Source organism: Bubalus bubalis, chromosome 18 (assembly GCF_019923935.1).
Source record: "Bubalus bubalis isolate 160015118507 breed Murrah chromosome 18, NDDB_SH_1, whole genome shotgun sequence".
In the NCBI taxonomy this organism is placed as follows: Eukaryota; Metazoa; Chordata; class Mammalia; order Artiodactyla; family Bovidae; genus Bubalus; species Bubalus bubalis.
The window spans coordinates 50,535,376-50,548,485 of NC_059174.1; the positions used below are offsets into that span (position 1 = coordinate 50,535,376).

A 13,110-nucleotide genomic window follows, 5' to 3' on the forward strand; every position below is an offset into this window, starting at 1 on the left:
GAGCCAGGCCAGGGGTCCCCACCCTTGTTAGAGCTAATGAGAGGAGCCAGGTGGTGAACATATGTGGTCCAGTCAGCAGTGTTGAGTCCTGTGGACAGGAACTTCCCTGGCGGTCCAGTGGCTAAGACTCGACTCTCCCATACAGGGGCTGTGGGTTTGGTCCCTGGTTGGGGAACTGGGATCCCATGTTGCACAACACAGACCAAAAAAAAAAAAAGTATATATATGTGTGTATATATATGTGTGTGTTTGTGTGTGTGTGTATATATATATATATATATATATAGTCCTGTGGATAAATAGAGGAAGATGACAGGAACTGGGAGAGCTGGGGCAGTGGATGGTATTTGAAATGGGCTGGTGGGCTTGGGCCTCGTTGAGGAGGTGACATTTGAGTAGAGATCTGAAGGTGGTGAGGGAGGGAGCTGAGTGGGGATCTGGAGAAGAGCGTTCCAGGCAGAGGGGACAGCAAGCGCGGAGGCCACCGGGTGTGTGTGTGTGTGCACGTGTGTGTGCGTGTGTGTGAACGAGGAAGCCAGCATGGCTGAGAGTGAGTGAGAGGAGCTGAGGTCAGGGAGATGAGGTGCGTGGGCAGATGGAGTGGGGCCTCGGGGGCGGTGAGGACTTTGGCCTTCACTCTGAACAAATGAGAAGGCGTCGGAGGGTTTGGAACAGACGGGGACATGCCTGCTTACAGCAGTTCTGGCTGCTGCCCGGGGAACAGGCTCTCCTGGGGGTGCGGGGCGGGTGCGGCCGTTGTAACGGGCAGGAGATGGCAGCGGCCTGGGCCAGGGCGGTGATGGTGGCTCAGCCCCGTGGGGTATGCTTTGAAACTCGAGCCTGGGTGGATTGGGCGCTGATGTGAGATGGAGAGGAAGCCAGGCTGCCAGCAAAGGTTTTGGCCTGAGCGCCTGGCCGGCTGGAGTTTATGCGCTGACCCCTAGAGACTGCCGGTTTGGCGAGAAGAGCAGATTGCGGCTCCGCACGTGCAAAGCGTGCGTGCCTGTGACGCAGCCCGTTGGGCCAGAAAGGTGGCAGAAGACGGGTGTGTGGAGGTCAGGGGAGGTCCTGGCCCAGCGCCCCAAGAGAGCCAGCTGCGCTCTGGACAGCTGCCCCGCGTCCTCTCCCCAGCTACCCCGTGTCAGGGAGGAGGGAGCGGCCTCTCCCATCCGGGCGCACGGAGAGGCTCTAACCCAGGGCCCCTTCCCTCCCTCAGGCCTGCTGCGATTGGAGGAGCTGGTGCGTGGCTTCCTCATCTCCAAGGAGACGCTGTCTGTGAGGATGCTGGATGACAGCCGGGACCCCACGCCCCTGCTCAAGGAGATCCGTGACGACAAAGTGTCCACCATCATCATCGACGCCAATGCATCCATCTCCCACCTCATTCTCCGTAAGGTGGGTTCCTCCCCATCCCATCTCTGATGCCCTGCAGGGTCAGGAGCAGAAACGTGGGGTGACAGAGCAAGTCAGCCGAGGCCCTCAGTGGTCACGGGGCGGTCCGGAGCCCCGGTCCCCACGTGCAAGCACTAACCAGGAAGTTCTGTCTCTTCCCGCTTGCACCCCTAGTTGGATCCTGGACAGTTGCCTCCCCTTTTTGAGAATACTTCCTACCTCAGTGGGTTGCCACGAGGGTTAATGAGGGAATGGTGGGGAGGCACCCGGATGGCCCCTGGCACAGGGTAGATGTTGGCATACTGGGAGTGCCCTGTGGTCTTTACTGAGTGCTTGTCCTGGTCTGTGTTGGGGTGTTTGCGTGTCTTCTTTAATTTGGCTCTTGGGAATTAGCTGGTGGTCCAGTGGTTAGGTTCCACGCTTTCACCGTAGGGAACATGGGTTCGATCCTGGTCGGAGAATTAGTATTCCACAAGCTGCACAGCTCAGCCAAAAAAAAAAATTATATAGGCTTCCCAGGTGGCACTAGTGGTGAAGAACCCCCCTGGCAATGCAGGAGATGCAAGAAATGCGGGTTTAATCCCTGGGTCAGGAAGATCCCCTGGAGGAGGGCATGGCAACCCAGTCTAGTATTCTTGCCTGGAGAATCCCATGAACGGAGGAGCCTGATGGGCTACAGTCCATGGGGTCACAAGGAGATGAACATGACTGAAGGGACTTAGCATATCACAGCATATATATGTATTTGGCTCTCATCCCACCCTGCAGGGCAAGTATGATACCATTTTGTGAATGAAGAAGCAGGGGTTCGGGGGCAGAGGCGGACTGGCTCAAGGCCACCCAGGATGGGCCAGCCCCAGGACCTTCCCCTCCCACCCCAGGGCCCTCCAAGTTCCACCCACCGGTGACCCACATTCATTAATCATTCATTGTTCCCTGCTCTTAATTTTCCTTATAATCTAATCTGTATTATTTATTTTTCTCCAGCTTTTAAAAAATTAAAACCATATGTCATTGCTGAGTGTAGCTTCTAGGAAAGAAGTGTGACAGCATCCATGCGGCTCTTGAGGCAGGCGTCTGAGAGAAAAGATTTTGGGTTCTCAGGGCAGGCAGGGCAGGCCTGGGCCGGGGTCCCAGCCCCTCCTGTGTGAGCCGGGTGACCAGTGATCCCCTTCCTCTCCGGCCCGCACTTTCCTGTCCTGGAAGGGGCTGTAACCACGCACTAACAGCCCCTGCCACGCAGGAAGTGCAGGCTGGTGCCATTTCCTGTTCTAATGATCAGAGCGGGACAGCCCTGGGCACTGCTGGCCTGAGATGTCTTCCAACTTTGTTCTCCTTGAGGACTGTGAGAAAGGGGGCTCACAGCCTGAATCTTGAGAGTTATTTATTTATTTTCTAAAATTTTTTCTTTTTTGGCCATGCTGCGAGGCAGGTGGGCTCCTAGATTCCCTATTGAACCTGTGCCCCCTGCAGTGGAAGCGCAGAGTCCTGACCACTGGACCTCCAGGGAATTCCCCCAAATCTTGAGATTTAAATGGGCATCCTTTCATGGCAAAGTGCTTTTAAAGATGGCAAGGCGTAGTCTTTCTGACCTGTGACCAGGCTGAGCCCTACACATTAGCAGCCCCAAACTTGGCTTTGGGGCAACCTGGGGGTTAAAGTTAAGGTTACCTACCCCACCTCCACCCTTTTTCCTTGTCTCTCTCTGTCCCTGGGTGTCTCTTACTATTTCCCACGGGGTGTCTCTCAGCTTCTTCCCATTTCTGCCTCCTCTGTTCTCCAGGCCTCAGAGCTGGGAATGACCTCAGCGTTTTACAAGTACATCCTCACCACCATGGTGCGTACCCCCTGCAGCCCCCACCCGCTTCTGCCCCAGGCGGGCCCGCCCCAGCCTCACGCCCACTTCTCGGCCCCAGGACTTCCCCATCCTGCACTTGGACGGGGTCGTGGAGGACTCCTCCAACATCCTGGGCTTCTCCATGTTCAACACCTCGCACCCCTTCTATCCCGAGTTCGTGCGCAGCCTCAACATGTCCTGGAGGGAGAACTGTGAAGCCAGCACCTACCCCGGCCCTGCGGTGAGCTCGCACCCTCCTCCCAGCACATAGACACGTCTGGGGCCCCTTCAGGCTTTGGCCGATCGTGCTCAGAACCCCCAGTACCCCTCTTGCTTTCTGAGTTCATCCAGGAGGCCTCATGGTGCAGCCCCGGGGTTAAGTCTGACCCTTTCTTCCTCTCCACCTGCTCCAGCCACACCTCCAGGTGCCCCAGCACATGCACACCCCAGGGCCTTTGCACTTGCTCTTCCTGCTGCTCTGCATGCACATCCCCAGGGAGCTAGCAGTTCGCTCCCTCATCACCAAGTTACTGCTTAAATGCCCCCCTATTTTAAAAATGGCCAACTACCTGCTATTTGCAATGTGAGAGACCCGAGTTCCATCTCTGGGTCGGGAAGATCCCCTGGAGAAGGAAATGGCAACCCACTCCAGTATTCTTGCCTGGAGAATCCCATGGACAGAAGAGCCTGGAGGGCTACAGTCCATGGGGTCACAGAGAGTCGGACACGACTGAGTGACTAACACACACCCACTGTTTAGCCCCCTTCCCTGCTGGGTTCTTCTCCATAGCACCTGTCTTTGCTTGTCTAATCACCCCCTGGCTTGCTGTATGTTGTGCTTAGATGTATTTATAGGGATTTAGGTTGTAAGTTCCATGAGGGCAGGGGTTTCTGTCTGTTTTGTTCATTATTGTATCCCCACACCTAAAACCAGCTGGCTCAGGGTAGATGTCCGAAAACGTGTTGAATAAATGCAGACATACAAAAGATGCATACTTAACGTGTATTTGTTCACAGACATCTAGTCAGACACTAGGGTACCGAGAAGACACACCTTGGTGCACAGAAACTCACACAGACACCGAGCCACGCGTTCAGACGTGTGCATGCAGGGCCCTCATGCACACACACGGACAGACGCGCATCCGTCCGCACCCTGCACCTACCGACACCACACGGCTACTCAGACTGTCACACCCAGCCCGCTGAGACATGTTCTGCCAGGTTCTCCCAGACACACGCCCCGAATTCACAGACACAGCCCAGTGGCCTGTGCGTGTTGAGCCCTCACTGGGTGCCAGGCGCTGTTTTGAGCTCTTTGCATGCGTTCTGTCCCTGGAACCCCACATAAGCACTCGGAGGCAGAGTTAACTGTTACCTTTACTTTTACCAGGGAGGAAGTGGAGATGTGGGGAGGGGTGTGGACTCAGCTCTCTGCAGGAAATATTAGTAGCAGAGCCAGGCCTCTAGCTCGGAGTCGCCTGCCACCCAGCCCCTGGCCCATAACCCTCATGCCCTCCTGTCTCCTGCACATGGCGCCCCTCCCCCCACGGATAGACAAATATGCACGTTTGTCCAGCCCCGCCCACATAAGTGTGTCCCTGGACACACTCAGACAGGGGCTGTGGCCGTCTCCCTTCCCCACCTCCATGACCCCATGTCAGCCACAAAGACGCATGGATCCCTGTGCCCACGAACCTCCCCGCTGTGGGGGTGACAGCTGGCTGTCCAGGCAAGCCCTCTTGGACGTGCCCTTCCCATGACACATGCCACACAGGACAAGCCGCCCTGACGACGGGAGAAACCCCTCCTCGCTCCTGACCTCATGATTTTACATTCCTGGAGAGAGCAATATCTGAGGGCTTGGGGTAAATACCACGGAGCTTTGGGCCTCCCTTGGCTGAACTCCGTCTTTCCCACCCGTTCCCCATCTCTGCCCCCCACCCCACCGTCCACCCCCCAGCTGTCGGCTGCCCTGATGTTTGATGCCGTGCATGTGGTGGTGAGCGCCGTCCGGGAGCTGAACCGCAGCCAGGAGATCGGCGTGAAGCCTCTGGCCTGTACATCGGCCAACATTTGGCCCCACGGGACCAGCCTCATGAACTACCTGCGCATGGTGAGCCGGGAGCGGGGCGGGCCGAGGGGGCGCGGCAGCCTGCTTCGGGCGTGGGGGCACTCACTATGTCCCCCCGCGCCCCACTCCCTGTGCCTCCGACCTTGCTCCCCGCCTCTGTGCTCCCTCTGGCCCCGGCCTTCCTCCGTCTGTGCTGTTCTCGCCCCATTTCTCTGTCCCGCCTCCTCTCTGTTCACCTGCGGTCCTTCCTGGTCCCTCTCCCTCTCTCTCTCTGTCGTCTCCTCCCTCTGGGCCCCTGCCACCCCTCCCTCTGCCCTCCTCCCGCCCTGCTAGGTAGAGTATGACGGGCTAACTGGGCGGGTCGAGTTCAACAGCAAAGGGCAGAGGACCAACTACACGCTGCGCATCTTGGAGAAGTCTCGGCAGGGCCACCGGGAGGTGAGCTTCCCCAGGGTGATGGCAGGGGGCCTTGATGGGGTTGGGGGGTGAGGGTAGGGCAGGGCCCGAGGGCTGAGGCATCTTCTGGTGGGGCAGAGCCCGTGCTGACGGCGCCCTCTCTGCCTCAGATCGGGGTGTGGTACTCTAACCGGACGCTGGCCATGAACGCCACCACCCTGGATATCAACCTGTCACAGACGCTGGCCAACAAGACGCTGGTGGTTACGACCATCCTGGTGAGTGGCGCTCGTCGGGGTGGGCCATGGATGCAGCGGCCTCTGCTGAGCGGTGCCCCCGCCTGGTCCTAGTGAGGAGGCGGGATGCATTGCCAGGGCTGGCCCAGCACCTGGAACAGGGGAGATGTCACCCGGGCACCCGACGACCCCTGATTGTGGACAAGATGTTACCTGCCTAATTGCTGCTGGAGCCTCAGCGGGCACAGACTCTGACCTTATTAGAGCCAGGTCCAGCCCCGGGAGCTGCCAGCCTGCCAATGCCTGGCAGAGACGGTAACCACTGTCAGCATGAGCATTCCACTGGCACCGCAGGCAGGGGCCTCGCACAGCGCCCGGCCCAGGGTGGCCCCCGTGAATCACCATCGCGGGAAAGGTCATTTTGTCACATTGGCCCTCCAAGCCTATTGACACACACCAGCTTATTTAATATCCATCTTGAAGAGGCTCAGAGAGGTGAAGCGACTTGGCCAGGTCACACAGCAAGTCTAAGGCATGGCCGAGATGGATGCCACGTCTCTGCATCTACGCAGCTTGGGTCTTAAGCACTATGCTCTGAAGGCCAGTCCTCCCCTTCCTGAGCCCTGGCACGATCATGGCCCTGTGGCCCCTGGGGCGCCAGTCCTACGTTTCGCCAGGTCAGAGACCAAGGAGCCGTTGTGTGTCAGTGAGGATTTCGAACCTGCTTTTACGTCAGGCAGTGTGCTAGGCCCTGGCAGGCGTCGCTCTTTAAACCTCTCAGCTGCTCGGTGAGGTCTGTCCTGTCTTTCTCCTTTTGACGGTCAGGTAGCAGTTTACAAGCTGGGTCCTGGCTGGAGCTGAGGAACATACTTGCAACCCCTGCCCTGTCCCCTGAACCCTCTGCCTCCTGCCAGGAGGTCAGGGAGGGGAGATGCTCAGGACCTGGGGAGCAGGAGGGTGCCCCGAGCCGCTGGGCTTTGGAGCAGCTGGGTCCCTGGCCGGGTGGTATCTGTTGTCTGGGGGGAACCCCCCGGTCACTGTGAGCTGGGCTGGCCGATAGCTGTGGACGCTGAGCTTGGGAGGATTACACGGGTTCCGCAGGACGGCAGAGGCCCCAAAGCAGTGTGTCGCACGCTGAGCCATTCCCTTGGTCCCTGGGGAACTCCAAACCTAGTGTGGGCCTCGCGTCCCTCTGGAGAAGGGCCAGCGAGCCTGCTGGGGAGGGACAGATGGCCTGTAGACGGGAAACCAGACGCTTCCTAACAGCCTCACCGAGGGGCCCTGAGGGCCAGGCCAGGCTGACTGGGAGAAGGAGCACCTCCTTGCACACGTGGAAGCGAAGTGCACCCCAGAGGCTTCCTGGGGTTCTGGGTGGGGAGCAGGGGCAGACGTCAGGGCGGGTATGTCAGGAGAGCACAGCCATGACCTGGGGGCTTCCGGCCTCTTCCCGCACTTGTCTCCCCTTTTCCCCAGGGCCCCTGAGCCCGTGTTGCCCTCCTCCTAACCTTCATTTTTCTTGTGATGGAGTCATTCATTTGCTCATCCATTCTACAAATATTTACTGAAGCTGCACCAGATCTGATACAAATCCCAGAGTATCACTGGGATGAGTCACAGGTGGTCTCGTGGTCTCTCTGTCCTCCAGTGGCCCCGGGGAGGGGATCCCAGTCTGATGAAGGAGGTGGACCTGGACACAATCATTCCCAGCCAGGGTGATAGGGGGCCCCACAGAAAGGAGGGGCTGCCTGAACGTTCAAAAGCCTGAGGAAGGAAGGCTTCACGGAGGAGGTGGCATTAGATGGGGCTTTAGAAGCTGTGTAGGAGTTGGGTGCACAGAGGAGGGGGCCTGGCCTCCCAGGCAGCAGGAACTCCCAGGAGGAGGGGCCTCAGGAAGTGTTTGCCTGGTTGAATGTGGAAGCAGCAGCCTCAGTGTGCCTCTTTGTTCATGAACTTTCTCAGACTCATGTTTCTGGGCAGGGCCTGTGCCAGGCACTTGGCAACACAGGCGTGAGTCAGCCTGGGCACCGGCGGGAGGGGCACGAAGTTGTCAGGACCTGTCTTATTTCGCGCTCTGGTCCCCAGGGCTTGGGATGGCGCCTGCACCCAGCGAGCATGGAGGAGTGGTGAACGCCGTGACAGGTGGGGAGGGCCTCTGAAGAGCTTAGTCATGCTCATTCTGTACCTTGGAGGGGTTGCCCTGGTGGCTCAGCAGCCAAGAATCCGCCTGTAATGCAGGAGATGCAGGTTTGATCCCTGGGTTGGGAAGATCCCCTTGAGGAGGGCACAGCAACCCACTCCAGGATTCTTGCTTGGAGAATCCTGTGGACAGAGGAGCCTGGCAGTCTACAAAGAGTCCAGCGTGACTGAAGTGGCTGGCATGTACCTTGGAGACTGTTAAACCGGAAGGGACAGGGCCAGATCTGGATGTTTGGAAAAGCTGGGCCCTGAGGGAGACTGCAGGAGAGAGATGCTCCAGGTCAGATGGGAGGATGAGGCTTGAGCTGGGCTGGGGGTGTGGGGAGGGAGGGACCTGATGTGGGGTGCTGATGGGCTGGCCTGAGGGAAGGAGCAGGAGGAGGTCCTTGATGGGGTGGAGGCTGGGGTTATCCCCAGGGTGGGGTCCACATGTCTGGAGCTGAGAGATCAGGCTGGTGCCAAGACTGAAGGAGGTCCCACAGGGAAGCTGCGGGTGTGGGACAGGTCCCAGGGGATGATGCCGTGCTGGGCCATCCCAGAGAGTTTTCTCCTTTCCTGGCATTCCTTTTCATTAAGGCATGACATCTTATCTTGCTCTTTGGTTTTCTGGGGTCAGACAGACCTCACTTGCATTCCTGACTTCACCTGGACCTCAGTGTCCGACTCTCTAGGTTCCATACCTTTATCTGTAAATGGGTCTAATAGTCCCACCTTGAAACGCTGTGGCAGGATTGCATGAGATCAGAGGACCCCCCTGGCAATGTCCTGCTGGCAAAACATGCTGAGCACATGGGAATCCCTTTTTTCTCTTTTTTCTGACCTGGTATCCTCAATAAGAATAGCAACTGAGACTTCCCTGGCGGTTCAGTGGTTACGACTCCAGACTTCCATTGCAGGGGGCATGGGTTCAATCCCTAGTGAGGGAACTAAGATCCCAGCTCAAACAAGCCACATGGCATGGCTGCCCCACAAAAGAGTAGCAATCATCATGCCCAGCGTCTTTGAGCTGTGTGCCGAGTCCTTTGCTGGAGTTACTCAGTGTTCATGGCAGTCCTGAGGCTGGTACAATGGTGACTCCCAATTTTCAGACAAAAATAAGGCACAGGAGGGTTAGGGGACATGAGTGGCCCAACTGGAAGATGGCAGGGCGCACGTGTCTCTACCTTGAACCACAACACGTCGATCTCTGCTTCTTTCCAAGCCTTCACTTCCGTTCTAGACCTGGCCCAGCTGTCTGTACACTTGGTGACCAGGGTGGGTCTCTTCTGTCTGTTCTCAGCTTCCTCCTGTAAAATGAAGGAATTAAAATATTCATGACAGAGTGAAGGGTGGTGGACTAGATCAAGGTTCTTTAAACTGAGCTCCAGGAAGTCATGGATATGGAGTTGGGTCCTGGCTTCATCAAAGGGTCAAGGCAAGCAGCTTGTGAAGAATTTTCCAGAACCCATCCTACTTTAACATTTTTGGTTTTAGTTTCAAGGGTTTTTTTTCCCTAGCAGTGTAACATGCATACAGAAACTTTCACAAATCATGAGCGTACTTACTGATCACTGAATTTTCAGTAACTGAGCACACTTGTGGGACCAGCCGTCCACATGCCCCTTCGGGTCTCTTAACTCCTGCCACGGTCTCAACTTTTATCACCACAGAGTAGATTTGCCTGCTTTGAACTTCACATAAATGGCATCATATTCTGTATTCTCTCTTGTGCATACATTTGTGAGATTCACCAACTTTGTTGCAAATGGTTTAGTCGCATTGTGGTCCAGTCGCAAAGTCACGTCCGACTCATGGCGACCCCATCGACTGTAGCCCGCCAGGCTCCTCTGTCCATGGGATTCTCCAGGCAAGAATACTGGAGTGGGTTGCCATTTCCTTCTCCAGGGGATCTTCCTGGACCAGGGATCGAACAATGTCTCCTGTTTGGCAGGCAGATTCTTTACTGCTGAACCACCAGGGAAGCCTTTAGTGTTGTTAACCTGTTGTGTTACATGAACGAACCTCGATTTATTTACCCACCAAATTGATGGGTGTTGGAGCTGTTTCTAGTTCTTTTGCTGTTGTGAATAGTCTTGCTGTGGATACTCTGCCACATGCCCTTTGGTGAACGGATAGGCATTCCTGTCAAGTGTATAGGCAAGAGAAGAATCGTTGGGGTTTTCAGCTTCTGCAGATACTAACAAAGCATCTTCCTAAGCCATGGTACCCATCTCTATTCCCACCCATGGTGTATGAAGGAGGATTCCAGTCGCTACTCACTTCTGCTGGTGCTGAGTACAGAAAGCCACCGACCCTATTGTGATTTTCATGTACGTTTCCTTAATGGTCAGGGAAGTTGACCACTTTTCATTTATTGCCTATCTGAAATCTCCTTTTGGGAGGTCCCTGCTCAAAGCTTTCTGTATATTCAGAAACTTGGGATATCTGACCTTTTTATTGATTTGTAATATATTTGTGTATTCTGGATATAAGTTCTTTGTCGGAATATGCATTGCAGAGATCTTCTCCCACTTTGTGACTTTCCTTTTCACTCTCGGAGGTTTGTTTTTTCTTTTTTTCAGCCGCGCTTGTGTGGCTTTTGGAATCTTAGTTCCCTGACCAGAGATCAAACCCGGGCCCTTGGCAGTGAAAGCGTGGAGTCCTAACCACTCAACCACCAGGGAATTCCCCTCAGTGGTATCTTTTGAGGAAAAGATTTTTAATTTTCCTAAAGTCCATTTTATCCATTTTCCCCCCTTTCTGCTTAATGCTTTTAGAATTTAAGAATTCTTGGGACTTCCCTGGTGGTCCAGTGATTAAGACCCTGCATTTCCACTGTAGGGGGCATGGGTTTGATCGCTGGTTGGGGAACTAAGATCTAACATGTGGTAAGGCATGGACAAAAAAAAAAAAGAATTCTCTGCCTACCCCAAAATCATAAACATACTATTTTCCTGTATGTTTCTTTGTAATAATTTTGTCTTTTACATTTAGATCTACAGTCCACCTAGAATTGCTTTTTATGTATCATGTGAGGAGGAGTGATCAGAATACTTTTTTCCCATATGGATGTTTTATTGAAAGGCATCATTTATCAAAATGTTCATTCTTTCTTTTCTCGCTACAGTCTTACCCTTGTCATAAATCATGCATGCTTGCATGCTAAGTCGCTTCAGTTGTGTCTGATTCTGTGTGACCCTATGGACTGTAACCCGCCAGGCTCCTCTGTCCATGAGATTCTCCAGGCAAGAATAGGGGAGTGGGTTGCCATGCCGTCCTCCAGGGCATCTTCCCGACCCGGGGTTTGAACCCACAACTCTTATGTCTCCTGCATTGGCAGGCAGGTTACCACTAGCGCCACCTAAATCAAGTATACATTTACCTGTGGATGTACAGATTCTTCATTCTACTGTCTGTCTGTCTGTCTTTGCTCTACTACCACATTGTCTTAAAACACCACGGCTTTAAGTTGTGTTAAAGCTATGGTAAACCCTTCAGTTCTCATATTCTACTTTAGGATTGCTTTGGTTCTTTTGATCTTTTGCATTTTCATATACATTTACATATCATCTTTAAGATGTTTTAAATATTTTAAAATTAAAAATGTTAAACTGGGGGTGGGACAGAAGTAATTAAATAGAATTAAATAGCATTCAATTTAATTCTCCATTAAATTGAATTCAAGGCTTGCAGGGTGGGTAAGGAGTGAAAAAAATCTGTCTCTTTCCCTCTCCAGTCCCCATTTTTTCCCCATCCTCCCAGAAATATCTGAGCATATACAAGCACATCCCCACTCTTGCCTTCACAAAGAATAGCATATTGTACACGTTGTTCTGTAGCTTGTTTTTTTCCTCTTAATATATCTTATAGAACTTGTTATTTCAGTAGTTGCCTGGGATTCTTTGATGACATCAATAATCTTTTTAACCTGTTCCAAATTAGGCTGTTTCAGTCTTTGTTCCTGCTACAAGAGGCGCTGCCGTGACTCCCCTGGACCTGCATTCTTGTGCGCAGGTGCATAGCCACTCGGATGAATTCTCAGAATCAGACTTAGCAACATCCCACTGTCTGCAAAGCTGGGTTTTCTGCAGAAGATTCTTTTTTGAAGGAGTCCGAAAACCTTGGATTAGAGGCTCCTTCAGGCCCCCAGCTCTGATGGTCTGGGACTGCAGATTGAATGCTAGATCACTTGTTTTCTGACCTTGAGTTCTGTTCCCAGGCCTCAGCCCTTATTTTTGGCTCTGTCAGTTCCCACCCTGATCCTGAGGCTTTGAACCCAAATCTACAGCCCAGATGCCTCAGTCTTGAATTGGGAGAGCGGCCTGATGGAAGGAATGAGGGCTTTGGCGAGTACAGCAATGGGTTTCAAATCCAGCCTCTGCTCCATCTCCCCTTCCCACTGCCTTGCTTCGGCTGTGTGACCTTGGGCAAGGCACTTGACTTCTCTGAACTTCAGTTTCCTCCTCTGTATGTCCAGAGGTCTGTACCAGAACCTTCCAGCTCTAACACTTGCTTGTTTAGAGAATTCCTAATTTCTGATTCTCTGGCTTCGGTACCTGGGCTTCCCCTTCCTCACCCCCATCTCTGTATCTGGCTACTCACAGGTCTGCTCTCTGATTCTGTCCACTTGAGTTTAGTCTGGCGCAGAGCTTAAGAGCAGAGCTGTGGACTCAGCCTGACTTGTCCATCTCAACCACTTACTACTTCACTTCTAGGGACCTGTGTCCTCATCTCTCAAATAGAGGTAATAATACCGACCTCCTACGCTGACAGGACAGCTGTCGCACAGCAAGCCCACGAAATGCTAGCTGCCGCTGCTATTATTAGCATCGTCTCATCCCTGCTCTCGGCTCCACAAGTTTGGATTTAGAAATGTGGCTTTGGAGAGAGAGAAAAGTACTGACTTCCCTCCGCCCCATCTCCCCTCAGCTCAGGGGCTTTGCTGGGGTCCAGGAATCCAGTCTGTAGCATCTTATAGGTACCTTCTAGTACCTATCAGG

At 53.9% G+C, this 13,110-nt stretch overlaps 1 protein-coding gene across 6 annotated transcripts in view; it reads left to right on the forward strand.

Moving 5' to 3' along the window:
• The window catches only part of GRIK5 (glutamate ionotropic receptor kainate type subunit 5), a 63,730-nt gene that overhangs the window by 9,792 nt on the left and 40,828 nt on the right, over positions 1 to 13,110 (forward strand). For all 6 annotated transcript variants that reach the window (XM_045163255.1, XM_045163254.1, XM_045163256.1 and 3 more), the window contains exons 6-11: positions 1,217 to 1,395; positions 3,176 to 3,229; positions 3,309 to 3,470; positions 5,193 to 5,345; positions 5,637 to 5,741; positions 5,870 to 5,977. In XM_045163255.1, coding sequence (XP_045019190.1) covers positions 1,217 to 1,395; positions 3,176 to 3,229; positions 3,309 to 3,470; positions 5,193 to 5,345; positions 5,637 to 5,741; positions 5,870 to 5,977 — 761 coding nt within the window. The remainder of the gene's footprint in view (positions 1 to 1,216; positions 1,396 to 3,175; positions 3,230 to 3,308; positions 3,471 to 5,192; positions 5,346 to 5,636; positions 5,742 to 5,869; positions 5,978 to 13,110) is intronic.